This window comes from Chionomys nivalis, chromosome 5 (genome assembly GCF_950005125.1).
Source record: "Chionomys nivalis chromosome 5, mChiNiv1.1, whole genome shotgun sequence".
Lineage (NCBI taxonomy): Eukaryota > Metazoa > Chordata > Mammalia > Rodentia > Cricetidae > Chionomys > Chionomys nivalis.
The window spans coordinates 15,311,486-15,334,717 of record NC_080090.1 but is presented as its reverse complement, the minus strand read 5'-3'; the positions used below and the strand labels follow the sequence as shown (position 1 = coordinate 15,334,717).

Below are 23,232 nucleotides of genomic sequence, written 5' to 3'. Positions count from 1 at the left end.
TGGAACTTTCTTAATTACAATTCATATGTTTCAAATTAAAATATTTTTAGTTGTTTAACTAAAAGTGAACTGCTGTTAACATTTCTCTAATCAGTAATTTATCACCGATTAAAACAAAATATAATGTATAGGACAACGAAAAACTATAAAGTGGGTAGACTTCTATTAATAACAACTAAATGGACTCCACAGACACTCTTTCTATGTATAAACCAATTAGGCAAGAAAAGCAACAAGATACTGAGTGAAAACCAAACCACCAGGAGGCACACATTCTAGTATTACTTCTGTCACCAAATATGTAGCTTCTCAGGCCTTTTACTTTAATAGCATAATAGCAAAACACATACACACACCCCTATATATTTTACTTGTAGAAGATATGATTGGCTTAGTTCATGTTCTGAAGGTCTTTTTTTGGGGGGGGGGGGGATTTTTTAGTTTCAAGACTACCCACAAGATTGCATACAAAACCTGTGATGTTAATAAACTTACTCTATCAGTCCAGTGTGCACTCATGCCTTCTTCCATGAAAGAAATTCTGGTTTCTTTCAGTCTGAAAGGTGGGGTGAGAGATCTCCCAGGTGACACAGAGGGAGATGCTAAAGGTGTTGTTCGAAGACCAGACCTAAGGATGGATGGAGGAGTGAACTCGGCAAATCCAGAAGAAGTAGCTGACAGAGCCAAAGATTTAGCTTTCTATGGCGAAGAGCAAAGAGAATCCCATTATTAGTGTTAGTAAGTAACTTCATCAAGGGCAGCCAGTAATTTCAAAGCATATACATTTTTATCTTCATAAAACAAGTAGAAAATTTTATTTCAGATTGGTGGGAAAATACAAAATTCAATTAGAACTTTATGTTAAGTTTGCAAGATAAAATTATTTTTACACTCTTTCTAAAGGCCCTGACACTTTCCTCTTTAATAAAAAATGATGAGATACCGGTAATATGCAAAAATACTTGGAAAATGAAAAATGTTTAAGCCCATTACTACCAACCATCACGAGTTTGGATTTTTTTTTCTTAGTAATTTATCAAGGATTGTGGGAGAAAAGTCTTTTAAAAATCACCTATAACAGTATTTTAAAGTAAAACAAGTAAAAACAAGCCTAAAACCAAAGTATTTGGAAGAAAAAAATATAAACATGTCAATTATCAGCAATAAAGGATATATATGATCACTCAAAACCTGAAAGCACTGATGGGGGAAGAGTCTTCTGTTTTGTGTTAATTTCATTGGTTAAATAAAGAGACTACCTTGACCCTTTAATAGGACAGAAAATTAGGTAGGCGGAGTAGACAGAACAGAATTCTGGGAGAAAGAAAGCCGAGTCAGTCAGTCACCATGATTCTCCCACTGGACACAGATGCAGGTTAAGATCTTTCCTGGTAAGCCACACCTCGTGGGGCTACACAGATTATTAAAATGGGTTAATTGAGATGTGAGAGTTAGCCAATAAGAGGCTAGAGCTAATGGGCCAGGCAATGTTCATAAGAATACAGTTTCCCTGTAATTATTTCGGGTAAAGCTAGCCCTGCGGAGCTGGGCGGGAACACAGCCCACTGTAGCTCCTTACAACAAAGCACTTTATAAAGGATATTTTAAGGTAATCATATATTGATTTATATTATATTATACTCTATATAGTACTCTGAAAATATAAGCAAAGCCAAAGTTCTAGGCCAGCCAGGTCTAGAGAGCTAGTTCAAGCACAGCCAGGGATATACAGAGAAACACCGCCTCAAAATAAATAAATAATAAAATGAAAGAAAAAAATTAAAGTAAAGCCTTTGACTTCCCATAGTTATGCCACAAACAGCTTAATTTCTCAATGCTACAAGAAAAATGCTAATGTCCCAGGGCGACAGACGGGTAATACTAACCTTAACTACAGGAGGAGTTTCAAGTAAAAGCAATTCTGCAGGCCTGGAGGTACTCTGATGGGGCCTTTTTAGTTGTGAACTTAATGGCAATGAACTGGATAGCAAACACAAAGGAGATCTTGTGGGACTTTGCTGAATAAACTCCAAACAGTGAGAAGGCTGGGGGATAGGATGAACAACCAAATCCAGTAATCTAAAATTAAATAGAAAAAACTTAACTTCTTTATTAAGTTCAAAACAATTACTCATATTTGAGTGCTCACTACTAAAACACTGTAATATGTAAATAATTTTAGGCAAATATAGTAATGTAATAAAAAAGTTAGTATTAAGCCGGGTGGTGGTGGCGCACGCCTTTAATCCCAGCACTCAGGAGACAGAGGCCAGCCTGGTCTACAAGAGCTAGTTCCGGGACAGGCACCAAAGCTACAGAGAGACTCTGTCTCGAAAAACCAAAAAAAAAAAAAAAAAAAAAAAAAGTCAGTATTAGTTTAAAAAGTCTGAAGTTTTTTCCAAAGCAAAGGAAATTAGGAATTGTAAACAGCAATTTAAAGACTTCAGTTTCCCATCTTCCCTTTACATGTAATTTCAACCTCCAGGTAATATCTTCAGGTTACAATATCTGGTGGACCACTTGTACAGGTGGTTCTTCTTGCTGTTTTAGTGACTAGTATGTATGTGTATATAGCTAAGGATGCCCTTCAACTCCTGATCCTGTTGCCTTTGCCTCCCAAGTGCAAAGATTATAGCATATACCATCACCTCCCACCCCCAGCTTACAGTTAAAATGTTTCATGATAAAACCAGCATCATCGCCATGTAGCAGTGGTGCATGCCTTTAATCCCAGGTGGATCTTTGTGAATTTAAAGCCAACCTAGTCAACTGATCAAGTTCTAGAACAGCCAGGGCTACATGGAGAAACCTGTCTAGAAAACACACACATATACACCAAAACAAACAAAAAACAGCATAATTTACTTCCTCCAAAATGCAAGGGTGACCTCAACCAAACATTTGGTTCAACTTCTCATTATTAGAGGGGGCACCAAACTTTGACTTAGTGGGGGAAATATTGGGAGAAACCATTCCCACCATCCCCAGATCACTAAAATTACACTTTTAAAAAAGAATCAAGAAAAGGTATTATTGATTAAGAAATGTTATAAAAGAAATGCTAAACATCATAGTAGGTCTTGGGATATTTTCAAATTTTTTGGTGTGATCCAAGAATGGACTTTCTAGGATATACATAAACAAAACAAAACACAGAAAACAACAACGTAAGCCTTAAGAAAATGTCAGAGTTGACTGATAGTACCTATTTGATTCTACTTCTTCAAAAGATGATTCATTATGTATTTATTTCCATCCAATAATTTCATTAAGACTTTAATAATTTAATAATTTTAAATATTTAGGTAAGATGAAAGTATTACTGCAACTAAGCAACACAAGATATTTCAGTGAAGCCCAGGAGAAATCTTCACTAAGTCAACCAAGATTTTGTAACTAATTATAGAAACAACGTTCTTTTAAAGATCAACAAAACAAAATTAAGTTTGATAGATTGTTTTCCTAAAGGTTTTAATATGGTTTGCTTATTTTCACTAAGCCACAAGAGGTAAGTAAACAGAAATGTTAAATATACTAATAGCTATTTATAACGTGCTAAAATAACTGTACTCTTGTCAAATAACAGAAAGTATTTAAATTTTTACTTAAAAATAGCACCTTTTTTTTGTGTGTATGACAGGATTTCTCTTTAGCTTTGGAGCCTATCCTGGAACTAGTTCTTGTAGACTAGGCTGGCCTTGAACTCGCAGAGATTTGTCTGTCTCTGCCTCCAGAGTGCTGGGATTAAAGGCGTGTGCCACCACCGCCCAGCAAAATAGCACCTTTAAAAAACTTAATTAAAGCCGGGTGGTGGTGGCGCACGCCTTTAATCCCAGCACTCGGGAGGCAGAGGCAGGTGGATCTCTGGGAGTTCGAGGCCAGCCTGGTCTACAAAGGGAGTTCCAGGACAGGCTCCAAAGCTATGGAGAAACCGTCTCGAAAAATCAAAAAAAAAAAAAAAACAAAAAAAACAAAAAACAAAAAATTACAGTTTTTTTCAATACAATCCAAGAAATTCTCACCTAGATATTCTCTGGGATGATTTTGAAATTGGTGTTCCAACAAATGCCTCAGGAAGCTCTGGACGTGGGAAAGGACGTACTACAGGAGACGGCTGTTCTGTTTTAGGACTACAGAGAAGTAAAAATTCAAGTTTAAGTTATGTATCATATGGATTATGGCAAAAATGCTATGAGATTAGATGGAAGAGGGAAAAAAGGCTTCTGTTTTTAACTGTACATCTCTGCACTGTTTACAAATAACAACAGTCACCTGAAAACATGAAATGGGGCTAGAAAGAAGGCTCAGCAGGTAAATTTGTCCTAGTGACTGACTTCCATCTCCAGAACCCACATGGTGGAGAGAACTAACTCACAAAAAATGCAAACTTAATGACAAAACAATCCGTTAACAAAGTAGCTAACTTAAAGAAGTTTCATTTTTTATATTCTATACTAAACTCGGTAAGGATGAGGGTGCCTTGCTGATGAACACTGCTGCTCTCTAAAAGAGTACAGAAGGACTTGCCTGGCACCAAGTTTGATCCATGGGACCAACATGGTGGAAGGAAAGAACCCTCTTGTAAACAGTTCTCTGACCTCCAGGAGGCTCTGTGAGCTGCATGCTTTATCCCTCCACACACACATAAAGTAAAATGTAAAGGTAATTAAAAACAATACCTATTGTAAAGTGAAATGCCATTTCTAGGCTCATGACTTGCCCACACCTCTCCAATTTTAGACAACACATTATTGATGAAAGTAGATCTTGTTAACACTGTTCCAGTTACAGCTTTCTTTGGAAATGCTGACAATGGTTTGGGCCTAGGAACTGAAAAATAAAGAAAACAGGACTCAGTTTGCATCTGACTCAGTTGCATCTCTAACAAGCTTTTTTTTTTTCTAACAAGCTTTTTATAAAATGAAAAAAGTTAACATGAATGTACAACACAAGGAAATGACAGTGGTGACTCCAGGAAGGGAATCATTCCATATCTTTTTTATTTTTAAATTTATTTATTTATTTAAATTTTCCACCTCCTCCCTCTCCCCGCTCCCTCTTCAGTCCTAAGAGAAGTCAGGGTACCCTTCCCTGTGGGAAGTCCAAGCTCCCCCCCCCCCATCCAGGTCTAAAAAGGTGTGCATCCAAACAGACTAGGCTCCCAAAAAGCCAGTACATCTGCAATGAAATCTTACCTTCATGAAAAACTGACGATGTTGACAGAGGGTAAGGCTTGGCTCGCTCAATGGCTAATTTTCTCTGGACTCTGGGTAGGATTTTCCCATACTGGTCTAATATAGAATTTCGAGCCACTGATCTCTCCCGCAAACGGGGATCATGATCACTCTATTGAATACATTATAATTAACAAAAATTTAATCTTCATAATGTTAGCTGTAACTATATCACTTAAATTTTAATTATGAGTGTCTTATAGCTACATCTTTCAGCTCAGACTTCATATACTTCCTTAAAATTGTGTACACATCTATACATTCAAATATCCAGTACCAAGCCTTGATCCTTCACAACAAATATAAACAATGTAACATGAAACACGCTCCTTTACATGCACCTTCATGTGTGGGGAGTAGAGGAAGCCCTGAGTATGTTAAGTTCTGAGTGAGTGTGCATTGTTGACATTGCCACAGGCATGTCAAGAACCAAAAGCCTAGGGCACACGGGAAGACAAAAACACGCCCACAACACACACAGAGGCAAAGGCTTCCTCTGGTTCATGTGTGAATGTTAATGGTGTATACAGAGAATATAGCTTTCTTCCTCTGGATGTTTACGGCCTAAAGACTGCTTCTACCAAGTTTAAATAAACCTCTCTCCTTGATTCAAGCTATACACTATAAAAACCCTACCTCCTCCTTATTTATCTGTACATAATAAGCAAGCCTACTTGTTCAGCTACATGCAATAACTCCATCCCCCTGTTTAACTGCATATAATAAGTAAGCTGAGCTTCCAGGGTGCAGTAGTTTCTCCCTAAAAAAAGCCCAATCCGCCTGATTCCTGCTTTTCTTGTCGTTAGGTATATTTCATCATTCTTCATTCTCCCAATACTCCAGTAAGGTCCATCTCTGGAGACATGCTGGATATGGCATCCAGGCAAACAAACTCTCAGATATTGTCATTTTATAGATCAAGAACCGGAACAAGCTACAAGTTAGCCTGACTTCTGAATGTTTTCTGTATTATACAACTCCTACTCTCTAGGAGTCTTTCTTTCATTTTCTCTAAGTGAGAGGGTCTCTATCAGAACACTGTGGCACATGCAGAATTCTGTAAATAGTAATACCCAGTTCCCAGCGATAACTGTAACAATGAGGATTCTCCGAGTTCAAGATAATGTAAAGCAAATCTCTATTAAACTATAAGTTCTTGTAAAATAAGCAAAAAAAGGCTTCAGCTTTCCTCATTCTCATTTCACACAATGAGACAACTTTAATCATACCATGAGAGTATTCTTCAGAGTCTGGTTTAGTTTCAAGGCAGAAATATAATTAGCACGCTGTAAATGGTGAACTAGAAGGAATTCTTGATTCTGAACACTGGTGCTGGATTGTAAAAATTTCACTAAACATTCCTAGGAAGAACAAAAGAGATTTGTAAACTATCAATTTACCCTAAATTTCTTTAAGTCTTTACTGATTGGTGATTAATTACCTGCTCAGTGTCTGTAAGTGGTAGCTTTAGTAAATCCTCCATTAAGCCCATCTCCTGACAAACTTCATAAGCATGCTTTAGTAGTTCCTCTATATTCACTCTGTTTGAATTCTGTCGCAGTAAGTTCCAGGCCTCAACCACGCATCTGAAATCGGTAACAAAGATTCAAAGAGCTATATAACACATAGAAAAGTCACCTGCTTATAGCATTTCAAATATAATATGCATGTGCAATTATAAAATACTTGAAATTTTTATTTAATACTTGTACACAATGAGTCTTGCTAATGTCAAAAAGACAACTGGGCACCCTTCCCCCACAACATGGAGATTTACTATGTAGCCCTAGCTATCCTGAAATTCACTATGTAGAACAAGGTGGCCTTGAACTCACAGAGATATGCCTGCCTCTGCATTCCCAGTTACAACTGGGCACCTTAATTTTAGGCAGTTTTCCAATATTTAAGTGTTATGTAGTAAAAAATAAAGCTGACAAGGTGGCAAAATCTTAAGGCGGCCTGGAAAGAACTGAAGGTTTATGTGTCATCACAGAGAAGTCAGGGTACTCAGCATGAACAGAACACGGGAACAATTGTGAAGACATGAGTAAGTGATTTTAGCTGATCTATACCAAGATCAACTTCAAACCATCGAGTGGAAGATCTGAAATGCTCTTCTCTGGGCAGTAACACCACATAACGAGGAAGTGTTTCTTACACAGAGTCTCCCAAACATCAGCCTGGGGTTGTGTATACTCTGGGGTAAAAAAAAAATTTTGTGTTTGTGGTAATTTAAATAAGAATGTCTCTCATAGGCCCAGACATTAACATTTTGGTCACCAGTTAGCGGCATTTGTTGGGGGAGGTCTAGGAGGTGCAGCCTGGCTGAAGGAAGGAGGTTTAATATTTAAAAGACTTGAGCTGCCATTCTCAGCTTATGATAAAGGATAAGAACTCTTAGCATTACTCTCCAGACACCATACCTTCCTGCCATGAAGACTTTCTGAATGTAAGCCCCCCAAACCATTCTTCTATGAGTTGCCTTAGTCACAGTGTTTTATCAGTCACAGAAAAGGAACTTGACATGGATCCCACTATCAATCACTACTGCCATTTGCTAATGAATTACAACTCTGCCAACAGCTGTAATGACACTATGCACCTAACCCTCAGAATATTCCAAGTTGGGCATTAACCTCATGAAACACCTGCAGGATAAACTACAGTTTAGAAGGTGGTTAGTTTAACTTCCCAAAAGCTGAAATGACAAATGTGCAAGAGAAAAGTGGTAGTTTTAGAGTTAAAATCTATTCAAGTACAAAGATTATCCTCTTAAAATCTTTGCCCTGGTTAAGTGGCTGTTCTAATGACATTTTCCTCGTACTGCATGAGTATTTGTGTTTACGAGATCTGTGAATGTGGGAGTATGTGTTGTGGAGGTCGAAACAACTTGGTGCAGTCACTTCTCTTCTTCTACCCTTGTGAGGGTTCCAGGGATCAAATTCATGTTTATCAGGCTTGCACAACAGACATTTTTGCTGGCTTGAGATACCTGGTTGGTCCAGTAGGACTTTAAGGATTCAGCATAACTAATAAGCAGCAGCACTAATATAAATAGTTAAAAAGCCACAGGATTACCTCATTTGTATTGCATAGTCTCGGCAAAGGGGTCATTGTTCTTATGTTTGAAATACTGATTATTTTTAGCTTTCGGCTATTTTTAACAATGATTATGCAATCACTGAGCTTTGAATGCTAGAAAAATTACTATGTGGTCCAACCTTTAAGTTCTAACTTCCCAAATATAACTGTTATGGTTCAGAGTCTTAGTGATTAAACACCTGGATTAGAGACACAAGTAGATGGGAAAAATTAAGTAACTATGTGATTACCACAGGACACGCCCTGGACTTTTATTGAATAACTCACTGTAAAGCAATGTGTTTTGTTTGGTGGTTATGTCTTCTCCCTCAGATCATGCTTAGGAATGGTTTTTCTTCCTCAATGAAATAAGGAAATCCATTCCCATTTTCACTTAGTGAGGCTGCAGTTACTTTTCCTAAAAGTATTTTTTACTTTTAAAAAAAACAACCAATCACCTTCACTGACATAACATTCTCCAACTTTTTAGCAACATTCAAGTCACTCTTTACTCTGGGTTTATGAGGCCAGCAATGAAGGTGGTGGTTAAGGGAGGGAAGGGGGCCTTGCTGGGGACTAAATCCCAGAGTATTCAGTCTGAAGCAGGAAAGGAAGACATCCAATGCTGACCACTGTAAGAAGTGCATGGCTTCAACATGCACGTACAGATGCTATGTACAAAATACGTAAATATATGTAACACACAAGTATGAAAATAAATAATAAAAGCTCCCCGGGGGGGGGGGATCATTAGCTCAAATCTGGATCTGGTTTAAGCAGTAAGATATGAAACTTGCTCTTTTCCTAAGTCCATACCTAACAAACTGTTCATGCAGGAGACTATAAACATCATCAATGAGCAGCAAAGAGGGGTTGGTGTTAAGTTTTAGCCAAGCACTCTCCTTTACGTAATTTGTTATTTATCACATTCTACATGAAAGGCACTGTGGATTTGCCTTATAAGAATTTTAGGTAATATGACCAATGTAAAATTATGTATTTTTGTTTTTTTGAGGCAGGGTCTCACGTTATCTAGGGCTGGGCTAGAATTCATAATTCAGATATATGCCACCTCACCTAGTTCTATTTTTTTACTAGCTATTCCATTTATTAACCAATTCCATTTATTAAAATGTGATCAAGATTTCTGTTTTTAAGATGTACTTACCTATTAAAAAGCAGAACAGTGAGGTGAAGGATGATATCACTGCTATTGGACACTGTGGGCTTCATTGTCTGAAGATACCGGAGAGCCTGCTTGTGCTCTCCCTGACTCATAAAGGCTTTAATTATCTTTGAATGCTGCCACGACACAGGTTTTGCAGTAACCGGGTGGAACAAAAGGTCTAAACCATTCTGCAAAATGATGAAGTGTTTGTATTTAGACAAAGTAGTTGGCCCTTAAAAAGGGCAAGTATTATTAAAGTTCACCAAAATCAAAATTAAGTAAGTTTAATTTAAGTTAAAAGGAGCTAATCTATAGTAGAGTTCAAAGAACAAAAGTGTCATACCTTTGAGATCTCATATATAAAATTCTTTTTACACCAATTTCATGCCCCATTAACAAATTTTGTCTTCTTTGGCTCATGCCAAAACCCAAACACAGTCAGTGCCGCACCATTCCCAACCATCTCTCTGTATAATTCCCTTTTTAATAGCAAGTGACCTGAGATTATTAACTGGTATTCTTGCTGCTTGGGTGACAGCACTAGTTAAAAAGCTATCACTTCTAGAAATAGACAACATCTCCTTATGTCAAGATAATCTAGTTTTACATCTTTCCTGTGTACTAACTTACAAAAGCTTATATTCCAAGTGAAATACTTACCTCATAGTCATTGTGATCTAACAGCCAAAATCCTTGAACTAACTTAACTTGGCCCCAAGAAATAGCAAAGGCAGTTGGAAAAGATTCAATGGGAGTATCCGTTTTGTTTGGAAAGGAATACATAATATCGAGTAGCAAATAAATAGTCTTTTAAAAAGGGATTAAGGACGATAAGCAGAAAGAAAAAAACATACATGTATACCTAGAATAGGGAAGAGATGTAGAATTAAGAGGCTTTAAAACTTATGTTTACAAGGCCATTAGAAATATCCAACTATGACTTTAGTTCATTACAGATAGGCAAAGGGAGTAGCACGCCAACCTCCTTTATCCTGTATTTTAGTGCTACAACAAAGAAATGAATGAGCCAGGAGATGGCAGTGCTGCCTTTAATTCCAACACTCAGGGAGGCAGAGGCAGGAGGATATCTGTGAGTTTGAAGTCAGGCTGGCATACAAAGTGAGTTCTAGGAGAGCCAGAGGTGGGGGACGGACATTTCATGAGACTGGGTTAGCTATTTGAGAGTCCTGCTACTGGAATTTTATGATTTTGATGATATACAAATACTTATTAAAAGTTTAAAGGAGGGGCTGGAGAGATGGCTCAGTGGTTAAGAGCATTGCCTGCTCTTCCAAAGGTCCTGAGTTCAATTCCCCGTAACCACATGGTGGCTCACAAACATCTGTAATGATGTCTGGTGCCCTCTTCTGGCCTGCAGACATACACACAGACAGAATATTGTATACATAATAAAAAAAAAAGTTTAAAGGATACAATAGCATGTTTGCTTGTTTCAGTAACGTTGTCTAATAAATATATGTCAAGTAGTGCCTATAAAAGAAAAAGATAAAAATGTCAGTGCATTTTATAGACTTTTCTTCATGTCCCACTTTCTCTAGCCTGTCAGGCATGAAAAATTCATTCAGTTATGAACTCTTCCTCCCTCCACTCAGACTCTTTAAATGATTCCATATTACTGTAACCTACATGGATGCTAGCAGGAGGATATTTTCCTGTGCCTCCTTCATCCCGTTTCCACAACTTCTCAACTTGATCTCCTAGCTGAGAAACTAATCCATCAATCATCAAGCAATCATGGTTCCACTTCCCTCTGCAATATGGGAAACATTAAAGATGATCTGCATTAATGTTTACTTTTGATATCAAAACAGCATCAAATGCTCAAAAACTATACAATTATCAGAAGATAGGTGAGAAGCAGACTTCACTCAGTATCAAGAGACTGCAGAAATAAAGTATTATTTGTCAGAAAATCCCTAAGTTGTGTCAAGTTCAGTCATTACCAAGCCAGCCAGTGAAGACTAAATACTAGGAAAGAATGGGGTCTAGCCAGCAAAATGGATGAGACTCTTGTATTTCCCGCCATTCTGAATTAATTACTAGCAGACCCAGGTGATAAAAATATTTCTGTTCCAACAGAGAGCTGAATCCTGCTTTATTCATTCAAAAACATATTACTGAGTACTTTCAATGTGATAAACAGATACCCCCCTTGCCTATTTCGTCACCTATAAATAGCAGCAGCAGTTTTTATTTACTGAAACCATCCTAAGAGTCAGACATATACTTAGTGCCCTACACATTTAATTCTTATATTGTAGCTTACAAATAAGGCAAATCTTCCAAAGAACATACACTTACAAAATAATGGCTATACAACTTTAAAATATGCCTAATCAGAACCAGGAGTCGTGAACCACATCTGAATTTTTGTGCTCAGCTACAGTTAAGTTCTACATCATAGCTGGGTGGTGATGGTGCATGCTTTTAATCTACATCACGAATCACTGCCTCAAGATACAAGAGAATAAAGAATATTAAAACCAAAAACACAATTTCCCAAGTTCATGTCCATTATCCTAGAACAGTTACACTAAAGGGATTGATTTCCAAAATTCACAGCAAATTAGAATTATCGCTCATTCCCAGGATAAGCTGACCCAAGAAATCTGGAGTCAGTGCTTGTAAGTCACACACTAAATACTACTTGGTCAATCTGAGGAAGACTAATCCCAGAGACAGGATTCAGCTTCTAAATGTTTCTTCTACCATAATTTTTCTTTTTAATTTCAAAGCAACTTACTAGGCTATACACTTTTTTTTTTACTTTTATGAGAAAACTACAAAAAATAAGAAAAGGAAAACAAGATTTAAGTTTTGAAAATTGTTAAAATAACCAATTCAATATGTATTTACAGGTTTTCAATGAATTGAAGATTCCAGTGTTTTTTCCAAATAAGAAATCCAGGGGGTAGAAGAATGATTCTATAAATGCCTGTGAGAAGTCACTCATGAATATAATTTTATTTAGAAAATAATGATAGTATGCTTTAGTGTAGGCATTAGGTTGGTTGTCATTTTTACTACATTAATCCTACCAATCAACAAGCATGGGAAACTGCTCTAGCTTCTGAATTGTCTTCAATTTCTTTTTTTTTTTTATCTTTAATTTCTTAAAAAAAAGTTTTTAGTATACAAGTCTTACACTTGTTTGATTAAAGCATCCCAAGATACTTTATACAAAGGAAGGTAACTGATCTGTGTATTAACTTTGTCTCCTGCTATGCCGTTGAAACTGTTTATTTATTAGCTGTATGGTTTACTTGTTGGAATTTTTAGGGTTATTCTGCATACTATCATAACACATGCAATACCCCACATCCTAAGTTAAGAATACATACTTAGTTTGGGGGGGGGGAGAAAGAAAATATTTCATGAGACTGGGTTAGATATTTGAGAGTCCTACTACTGGAATTTTATGATTTTTGGTAATATACAAATATTTATATATTATCAGCAGTAGATGGTTAACATGAAACAAGCTCCATAATGCTTTGTCTGGGCATTTTCTTCTTGCCCTAATGTCTTTTGTCTATATATTATAGTTTCCAATTGTGTGTTTTTAGAGGGTTTCTGTGATTGACAATGTGTGTTTCTTGTGATTTTTCCTTTGGCTCTTTAAAATTTTTGGCTTATTTGTTTATTCTGTCAGTTTTGCTTTTATCTTATTTGTTTTTGTTTTAGATGTCTGTTTGCTTTCTAATGAGAGAGAGAAAACAGATTTGGATTTAGAAGGATGGGAGGATCTGGAAAAGTTGCAGGAAGGGGAGTAACAATCAGAATATATTGCATGAAAACTTTTCAATAAAAGTACAGACATTAAATTAAAGCAAACAATCTAAACTAGTAATGTCAATTATGACAATATTAGACCAAGAAGTTCAACTAGTCATTTTACAGTCTGAGTGTAGTCAGGCTGCACTGTACCTGGGCAAGCGTTCACACTTCTGCCGACGACTGGTATAGTAGTTCTGAATAACAGAGTAATTGTAGCGTAGCCTTGACAGCTGCAGAGCATCATCTGGAGGTTTTATTAAAGTTGGGGAAAAGTTAGTAAGATTGCCAAATATCTCAAAATTTAGGTTATATCAATCAATTTTACTGTAATTGCAAAATAAATTTTTAGTCTTGCTAAAATTTATTTGCTTACTATTTTTTGAGACAGAGTTCCTGCATAACCCTGGCTGTCCTAAAACTTGCTCTGTAGGATCAAGCTGACCTTGAACTCAGAAATCTGCCTGCCTCTGTCTCCCGAGTTCTGGGATTAAAAGCATGCGCTACCACCACCCCCACTAATGTTGCTAAAACTTAATCAATACAAGAATACAATCTTTTTTTTTAAAATTATATGTATGTATAAAGTTGGGAGGAGTAGGGGTAATGGATCTGAAAGGAGTTTGAGAAAGAGCACAGGTTAAATATAACCAAAAAGCATAGTATACATGTAATAAGCGAATAACTAAATGGTCAAGTAAGGAAGACTTCTCTCATGAAGTTATGATAAGGATGCTAGTGGGACTTAACAGCCTAGAAAGTCATCCTCGTAATTTTACTCCTGTAGCACAAAAAGGCATTTGAAAACAAGTAATATTCACCATTTATTCAAGTCAGAATGCAAACAAAGAGTATGACCACCAATTACACATGTGTAAGCAGAGCAACTTGAATAAAATCCACTGTACTTCCTAGAAATACAAGTTTGGTCTGTGTTGTAAACAAACTCTATAGAAGTCAGTACTGAGCTGGGTGGTGGTGGCAAAAACAAACAAACAAAAAAAACCAACCAACCAAACAAACAAACAAAAATCAAAAAATGGCCAAACCAAAGCATAACCATATTAATGCCAGCATGGGGTACACATTTTTGATCCCAGCACTTAGAAGGCAGAGGCAAGCAAATCTCTGTGAGTTCGAGGCCAGCCTGGTCTACAAGAGCTAGTTCCAAGACAGGCTCCAAAGTTACAGAGAAACCCTGTCTCAAAAAACAAAAACAAAACAATAAACAAAACAAAACCATATTAATGCCAGCAATGGGGAATACACTTTTTTTTTTTTTTTTTTTTTTTTTTTTGGTTTTTGAGACAAGGTTTCTCTGTAGTTCAAGGCCAGCCTAGTCAACTCATTAGCCTAGTCTACATGAGTTTCAGGCCACACAGGGATAAACAGTGAGACCATTTTTCAAAACTAAACAAAAGCACTAAACAAGCAAATTAGGTTATAAAAATCGTAGTCCCATGGGTCTAAGTTATAGGTAGTGATATTTTAGAAGCCACATTTTCTCAAATTTGCTGTTATTTTACATGACAATTAAACGAACATACACAGAGCCTCTGTGAGGTGATGAAGTATGAAGACCAGAAAACATAATATGAAGGCTCAGAACAAAACAATAACATTATGGAGTAAGGATGCTTCAGTCAATATTAATGTATTAAATACTTTACCTAAGCCTTCAGGTAAAAGTCCAGAATGAGAAAACCACAAGACCATTTGTGCATATTGACAGATAAGCTGGGTAACCATATGCTTATTGCTCAAGTCCACCAGTCCTGTAATAAAGAATTAACATTGGTTGTTTAACTTTCATTTTATTGACCACAAATGACAAATCAATCAACAGCGTGCATACATTTGTGTGTGTGTGTGTGTATATATATATATATATATATATATATATTTAGTTTACATTTAGTATATATTAACCCAACATGAGGTTAAGCAAATTTCTAAAATGTTAAGATTACTAAAATGGGCATTTTATGCAAACTACAATTAGTTGTTTCCTACAAAACGCAATTAAAATAGACTGAAAATAGATTGTTTAAATTAGGCCTATAAATAAAATTATACTTTTTCTTTTTTCAAATGGCAAAATCAAGCAAAAACAAAAAGTCATTTTTTTCAATTAAAAAAAAAAAAGACATGTTAACCTCGAATTTTAAATTCTACTGGCTGTAAATTCTAAAGTCAGCAAGATGGCTGACACCTGTCGAAAAAGCCAAGAGACCTAAGTTCAAATCCTAGAACACCCATTTGAGTAGAACCAAGGCACAGGTGTCATGCCTGCACAATATGCCATATGTGCATGCAAATTCACATACACCACACACAAAAATTCCATCTGGGAGAAATAATTTCCTCTTTACACAATGTCTCACAAAGTAAAAAAGAACTTTAACTGAACTAAGTAAATGTAATAAGACACTCATTTGTATAAAGCACACACCTCTTTCAGTGATGCCCTGGGCCTCCATTGCAAAACAGCTCAAGACTGTATTAAGGTTGCTAAGAAGTAAATGGCACTGCTGGATAGACTGTATAGTTTGTGGATCGATGAACTGACATGAACCATCAAATAATGGTGCACCTTCCAAGGATAAAATACAAAATTAGATCAACGTACATTTTCTTCAAGTTCCATTACTTTAAAGAATGATAGGCTTTAAAAATATAGGCTAGAATTAGAAAATATCAAGGGACTTGGAGAAAGTGCTTTCAATATAAAACCAGAGCCAAAGTAAAATTATTATAAACTCTATATAGGTCTACAGCTTATCCTCCTATGTGCTGTAAGATATGACTTTAATAAACCACTTAATCCCATCAATATTTAACATGTGATTCATCTAAACAACTATTTTAGTTTTTAAGTCCCTTGAGTCAAATTCTAATTTTCTTCTAAAAATTTTGTAACACTGTATCTGTATCTGAATTATCTTAAGAAGTTAAAAAACAAACAATAATAAACCAAAAACCATGAGGTCTCCATTAACCAGCACCAATTTTTAAAATTCAGCAACAGCTGAGTTACATACACACAGGCAGGTGCAGAGGCACACAACTACAATTCCAGCACATAGCTATGATGATATGGTAATGTAGCTGATTAATAATGTGTTGCCAGTGAAAAGATTTTGTTAAGCTTGTTTCAACCACTTTAATTAAATGCTTTCTTCCAGGACTGTAAATCTTAATATTTTACATCCCCAAAATAGTAAAACTATTACTGAGCTAGATGTAGTAGCTCATGCCTGTAATTCAAGCACTTGGAGGCTAGAGGGCTTGATGAGTTCAAGGCAAGCATGAACTATATAGTGAGGCTCCTACAGCTCATGGTACTGAAACTTTGTTTCAAACAAATGTCCTATCTGTAAATAAAACATTAATCAGGATTAGCTTTTAACTATTAAAATTTGCCCTGAATCCAGACTTATACTTACAAAGTCTGTCAAATTCTTCCTTTGTGAGAACCACCTTATTCCATGTCCATTGAAGAACAAATCGAAGATTAGCAGCAGAATTTGGTTGTTCTTATTGTATAAAAGAAAAAGAAAAGAATGATTACAAACTCCCAAATGAAAATTAGTTCTTTGTAGGAGGAACCAGACAGGAAGCACCTTAACAAAGCTAATGAATTTAACAATTTGTACCAAATGTATCTTAGTGCACTTTATCGTATGCAACTATGCTGCATAAGGCACAAAACCTAATGAGGTTGAGAGAGGGTAGGAGGTGGTTATAAGGAAGACCAATAAGCAATCCAAAAAACAAAACGAAACAAGTGGTGGCGCACATCTTTAATCCCAGTACTCGACGGTAGAGACAGGCGGATCTCTATGAGTTTGAGGCCACCCTGTTCTACACAACAAGTTTGAGTTCTAGCTACAAGAAAAACCCTGTCTGGAAAAACCAAAACCAACCAAACAAACAAAACAACAAAAAGGAAATAAACAAAAAAACCCGCCGAGGACTAGTTTTTTTAATTTGATTTTAGAAATTTCACCAGATTAAGGAATATTAAGAGTCAAAACATGCTAGGCATAGAGGCCCATGCCTTTAATTCTAGCACTCAGGAGGCTTAAATATTCAAATCTGAGTTTGAGGTTAGCCTGGTCTACAGAGGAGTGTTTCAGGACAGCCAGGACTACTCAGAGGAACCATATGTAGAAAAACAAACAAACAAAATCCCTCAAACAACCCAAAAACACAAAAGATGCTCTATTTCTCCAAACCCCTCTAGCTATAAAACATTCTGGTATATAACAGAACTGGAAATTTCTCAGTGTTAACCTTTGTTTTTAAATTACAAAGATTTTATAGATGAGCACCTTATTTTCAGATAAAACTGAAATGAGTTAAGAAACAAGATGTTTTCTTTCAAATGGTTTATAACAGAATATGGGGGCAGAGTATACACATATGTATGTGCATATATTTATATGGTATGTGACAATATATATGGTAAAGTGCAAAAAAGATACACATAATACACAATGTATCTCCAGGAAATTTAGCTGAGTGGAAAAAGTATATAAAAGTTATATACTGCATGATTCAGTTTATGAATATGAGAAATAACAAAATTGTAACAGTATTGAACAGATTAGTGCCCAGGTATGGGGCAAGAAGGAAGCAGATATGAAAGGCAATGTTCAGGATCTTGGATGTGATAATGCGAACAAGAGGTTTGCTAGATTGCTTTCCTCACTTGGGGGAGAAAAATGGTATAAAGCATACACAGATTCACTTTATTATGCCGCGCAAGTTTATGTGAATTTACAATTATCTCACAGAAAGTTTTACTAAAAAGTGAAATCACAAATGTAATTTTAAAAATATGTATTTTTTTACAAAGTCAAACTGTTACCTTCTGTTATCCACGTTCTGATGGAACCAGTCAAAAGTCCCAGGGAACTTGTCTGAATTGCTGCTGACAATATAGCTTCTAATTGTTCTTCCTAAACCATATTAAAGAAAAAAAGATAGTATGAAATCATAAGCAGTGAAAGGCTGGAAAATAGTTATGACTCCCCAGTTTGGCTACAGGCAAAGAGACAATAAATCACATGCCTAGAATTCCAGCACTTGGGAGGCTTAGACGAGAGGATCACAAGTTTAAGGCCAACCTGGGCAAAACAGTGAGAAAAGCAGACAGTAATAAGCAGCAATTGGAACACCCAGAAGACATGCTGGACGAAGATTAGACAGCTATGGGAATTCAAAGCTGTTTGTTTTCACTTTTATTGGCGGCACTAGACACTGAAACTGGAGCCCAGGATATGTTAGGCAAGCACTCTACCACTGAGCTATATATTCTCAGTGCTCTTTTATTTTAAAATAGAGTCTCACTAAATTGGACAAGCAAGCCTTGAATTCACTCTGTGGCCCAGCCCAACTTTTAACTTATGACTTTGCTGCCTCAGTAATTAGGATTACATTGCCAGGCCTACCCCTGTGCGACTGCTTTAAAAAAAAAAAAAAAAGGAACAACAACAACAACAAAACACAAGGTATTTTGCCTATATGTATAGATGTGCACCATGTGTATGAATGCATGGTGCCTGCAGCAGTCAAAGAGGGCATCAGGTTCCCTTAGAACTGGAGTTGCAGATGGTTCTAAGTCACCATATGAATCCTGAGAACTGAACCTGGGTCCTCTGCAAAAGCAACAAGTGTTCTTACAGCTAGCCATTTCTCTAGCAAAGTTAAGTGACTTGGAAGCCAAATCCCAAGCATGATCTAAAATGAGCATAAGGATCTAAAATGAGCATGGTACCACACTATTCACTTTTGCAAAAAAAAAAAAAAAAAAAAAAAAAAGTAATAGATTTATATTTATATTGCAATAGAGATAATAACATACAACTGAAAAGAAAGAAAGAATACAGCAAAATATCTCACTTGACTTAAACTGGAAGGCTGAATGTCAATAAGCCTTGGTGAGAGAAGGCCAGCAACAAGACATCGATTATAACTATCAGGAATGACTTCATTGAGAGATGGTCCTGATTTCTTTAAAAATGTCAAAGTCTGTAATAGAGAAATTAGTCCAACATCAACCAATAATCAATTCAAATCTAATTTAAGAAACACTTTATACCTAAAATTTGAGTGAAACTTAAAAATACCTACGGAAGGAAGCCAGGCAGTAGTGGTGCACCTCTTTAATCCCAGTAAAGATTGGGAGGCAGAGGCAGGTGGATTTTTGTGAGTTCAAGGCCAGCCTGGTCTATAAGAGCTAGTTCCAGAACAGCAAGGGCTGTTATATAGAGAAACCTTGTCTTGAAAAACCAAAAGCAAACAAACAAACAAACAAACAAAAAATCCGGAAATAATGGAAGACTAACTCTGGGGATCAAGTTAAGAGGCTTATAGATTCTTGAACTCAAGAAATGTTTCTTTATCATGGTATTACTAAAGCTCAAGTCACAACAACTATTTACGAGTGGCTGACTACCCCATCACGTTACCCCAAAAAACTATTTTTGCATCATTCCCATGTCAACATTGTATTATTTCTGAGAAGAGCCAAGGAGAAGCCCTCCCCAGGTCACCACACAAAGGATGGGTTACAGTTGCGGTGCAATCTTTAACCCCAGCACTCAGGAGGCAGCGCAGAAGGACCTATGAGTTCGAGAACAGTCATCACTGTCTCCTAGGCAAACACCCAGTTGTGATAAGGCACCGGCCTGACCTATTCACTTACTTGGCGTTCAAGTAGATAACATCCACATAAAGTTACTAAAACACTTCAATGCCTCTTCTTGAAAGCTGTCATTAAAATAGGTATTAGAAATGCTAAACTCAACCTAGAAGAAACTACTATTTAAGACGAGTATGTTTATACAAATACCATGAAAGTTTAAATCCATGAAATTATGTATATTCTAATATGCAACTTCAGTTCAATTACCACACACTCTGTGTGTTAATTCATACATACCTCCTTCTGAAATCCAGTACAAGTTACATGGATAACTCCAGAGTTTAACAAACAAGTGGCATCTTAAAAAGAAAAAAAAAGATTTTAAAATGCAAATAAATGTTTACTTAAAATAACTAAATTATTATATAGAATAAATCACCAGCCTCTTTAAAGAAAAAAAAAAAGACAGGGTCTCACTGTGTATTCCTGGCTGGCCTGGAACTCTACGTGAACCAGGCTGATCTTAAATGTTCAAGAGGTCTTCCTGCCTCTGCCTGTACTGGGATTAAAGGCAGTGCCACACACCCAGCAAGAATAAATTCTTAAGTAAACCTCTTCAGATATTTTCTACTGAGACAGTGACAATCATTAACACATTAACTGACATATTCTAAAAGATTCACAATAGCATTAGCGTACAAATACACTAAATTTCTCATGTACATGCAAATATATGTATTAAAGAAGCTATCTAAGCTAAATGCCAGTGAGATATGAAGAGATGACACTATATGAACTAAACCAATATACAACTGACATACATTTATACATTATTTTCCTCAAAATATTATGAAAATACATACCAAAATTAAAAGTACTTGGGTTAAAAAACTGCTCTGGAGGTGGGTATGAAGGAGGCACCCCTCGATTTAAACTTCTCTCATGTACTAGTATGTCCAAGATGTCATGTGGAGCAGTTCTACTTACAACTGAATCCAATGACCACAATGCAAAGTAAGAGCAATTATGGAGAGATTCTCCTGACCTAAAGGAAAATTTAAAAAGCACCGAGACACTGATCAGTTATGCATGAGAATATCTGAGGGAGGAGGGGTGAGAAAACACAGAAATCATACCTTAATGAATCTGGCATCTGTGCATGATACCAACGATTTATGTCAAATAGTCCTAAATATACAGAAGGCTTTCCCTGTCCGTATATATTCACTTGCCAGGTAAAGACAGAAACACTAGTATCAGGGGAGAGAGCTGCAAACAAACAAACAAACAAAAAAACTCAACTATTTTTCAAAAACAGAATAAAGAATCTAAAAGTACACCAAGACAAAAATCACTGTAACATTCAATTCATATTTCAATAGACTTATCAAAAACATTTCTATCATTTGAGACTCACTTATACCCTGATGTTCCTCTTTAGCTATTAGGAAGTTCTCATCAGAAGGCTTTGTTTCAGCTAGTAATACTTCAGTGATTTTGAGACACCAAAGTAGAAAATACAAAGCGATTTCAAAGAAAATTCCCCCAAGGATGGTACACAACTAGCACAGAAGTTAATCTAACACATCAAATTTATGTCTTTAAAGTAAAAACTGAAATTTAAGCCCTGGCAATGCTGAACATGCATGGGCAGCCCTTATCTGTTCAAACTTGTCCAAAGTGGGTTTCATGGTCTAAGTTGATGAGGACGACTGATCCCTTCCTCAAGAGGACACCAGATCTAATTACTGATAGTTGTGAGCCACCATGTGGTTGCTGGGAATTGAACTCAGGACCTTTGGAAGAGCAGGCAGTGCTCTTAACCACTGAGCCATTAACTACTGAGGTTTATTTCTTTAGAGGAACTTAGTTGAGAAAGACAGAAACTTAGTTGAAAAAGACAGATCTAGCCAAATGGTGAAGGCAAAACAAACAAATACCTAGACTGTGGCAGTGGAACGGCACCAGAAGGGGACTTGGCAGGAAGAGAAAAGCAAAAACCTCAGATACCCCTAAAGGCAACTGAAAAAGGAAGGAAGACGTGGACAGGGAATGAGAAGAGAAGGCGGAATGTTAAGTTTCTGACATATTCATTTGAATGTGGAAACAAGATCACAAATTAAAATGTGAAAACTATGACCCAGGACATCTCTGGGATGAATGAACTCACTAAAATAAGGTATCTAGATACATGTACAGCCAAAGGCCCTGAGGCATCTCCAAAGGCTATACCTAAGGAAAAAAATTGGAAAATGGATCAATGTGGCATTTAAAGAAATCTACCCCAGGATCTTTGCCCAGAAGGAAGAAATACTAAGAAAAATTGGGGGAGGGGGGAAATGAAGGCAAACACGGCATAGCTAAAAATAAATAGATAAATAACAAAAACAAACCACAAAGAAAAACATCCAAAGACAAGTTACACTAATTAAAATGGAGATTGTATTTGTGTAGAATTGGAGTCAAACACTTTTGTATAGCAATCCAGAAAGCAAGAAAGACCTAAGAGCCTAAATAAATGACATAACCAGAATCTTAATTTTCAGCTGTCAGAAATATTAGTTCTAGAAATCTGTCATAAATATTAAGTCATCACACAAAATATTAAGAGTACTTTTAACCAACCTTCTCTCATACTTTCTTCCCTGTCACCATGAGATGGGAATCTCTCTATACTTTGGCATCCCAACAATTTAGTATTGCTAGTCTGTCCCCTTAAGGGGAACAAGCCACCCGATAGATCCAGTGTATATCTTTCTTCGCAGTATTCTAATCCCTGCAACATAAAATAAGCACAAATTTTAACATTAGCTAAATAAAAGTGTTCTAAAAATAATGTATTTCCATACTAAAAGTTTTTGTACACAAAAGCTTTAAAGAACTAATCACTCCAAAGGCTTATAAAATCATATACACATTAACTATAAATGCAAATATCAAGCTAGATTTCCCCTCTCAAAATAATCACCAATAACTGTTGTAAAGCTGAATAAAACATAGGAGCACTCATGCATTAGTAACTGGAGTATAAAGTGGAATACCCTAGGCCATCAACTCTATTTCTGTGTTCTCATATAAATTCTCTCTCTCTCTCTCTCTCTCTCTCTCTCTCTCTCTCTCTCTCTCTCTTTTTTGTTTTTCAAGACAGGGTTTCTCTGTGGTTTTGGAACCGGTCCTGGAACTAGCTCTTGTAGACCAGGCTGGTCTCGAACTCACAGAGATCCGCCTGCCTCTGTCTCCCAAGTGCTGGGATTAAAGGTGTGCGCCACCGCCCGGCTCATATAAATTCTTAAGAATAGGAT

At 36.5% G+C, this 23,232-nt stretch overlaps 1 protein-coding gene across 1 annotated transcript in view; it reads right to left on the bottom strand.

Annotated features, from left to right (window-relative positions):
* Window positions 1-23,232, bottom strand: part of Ahctf1 (AT-hook containing transcription factor 1) — a 59,318-nt gene that overhangs the window by 22,863 nt on the left and 13,223 nt on the right. Inside the window, exons 8-28 of the mRNA XM_057769370.1 lie at window positions 22,556-22,706; window positions 21,067-21,199; window positions 20,794-20,975; window positions 20,228-20,289; window positions 19,186-19,314; window positions 18,152-18,242; window positions 16,725-16,814; window positions 15,731-15,871; window positions 14,949-15,053; window positions 13,432-13,525; window positions 11,131-11,254; window positions 10,918-10,974; window positions 10,144-10,290; window positions 9,484-9,671; window positions 6,676-6,820; window positions 6,464-6,595; window positions 5,196-5,346; window positions 4,680-4,830; window positions 4,023-4,130; window positions 1,887-2,079; window positions 496-699 (exon numbers count right to left, since the gene is read on the bottom strand). Coding sequence (XP_057625353.1) covers window positions 496-699; window positions 1,887-2,079; window positions 4,023-4,130; window positions 4,680-4,830; window positions 5,196-5,346; window positions 6,464-6,595; window positions 6,676-6,820; window positions 9,484-9,671; window positions 10,144-10,290; window positions 10,918-10,974; window positions 11,131-11,254; window positions 13,432-13,525; window positions 14,949-15,053; window positions 15,731-15,871; window positions 16,725-16,814; window positions 18,152-18,242; window positions 19,186-19,314; window positions 20,228-20,289; window positions 20,794-20,975; window positions 21,067-21,199; window positions 22,556-22,706 — 2,778 coding nt within the window. The remainder of the gene's footprint in view (window positions 1-495; window positions 700-1,886; window positions 2,080-4,022; window positions 4,131-4,679; window positions 4,831-5,195; window positions 5,347-6,463; window positions 6,596-6,675; window positions 6,821-9,483; window positions 9,672-10,143; window positions 10,291-10,917; window positions 10,975-11,130; window positions 11,255-13,431; window positions 13,526-14,948; window positions 15,054-15,730; window positions 15,872-16,724; window positions 16,815-18,151; window positions 18,243-19,185; window positions 19,315-20,227; window positions 20,290-20,793; window positions 20,976-21,066; window positions 21,200-22,555; window positions 22,707-23,232) is intronic.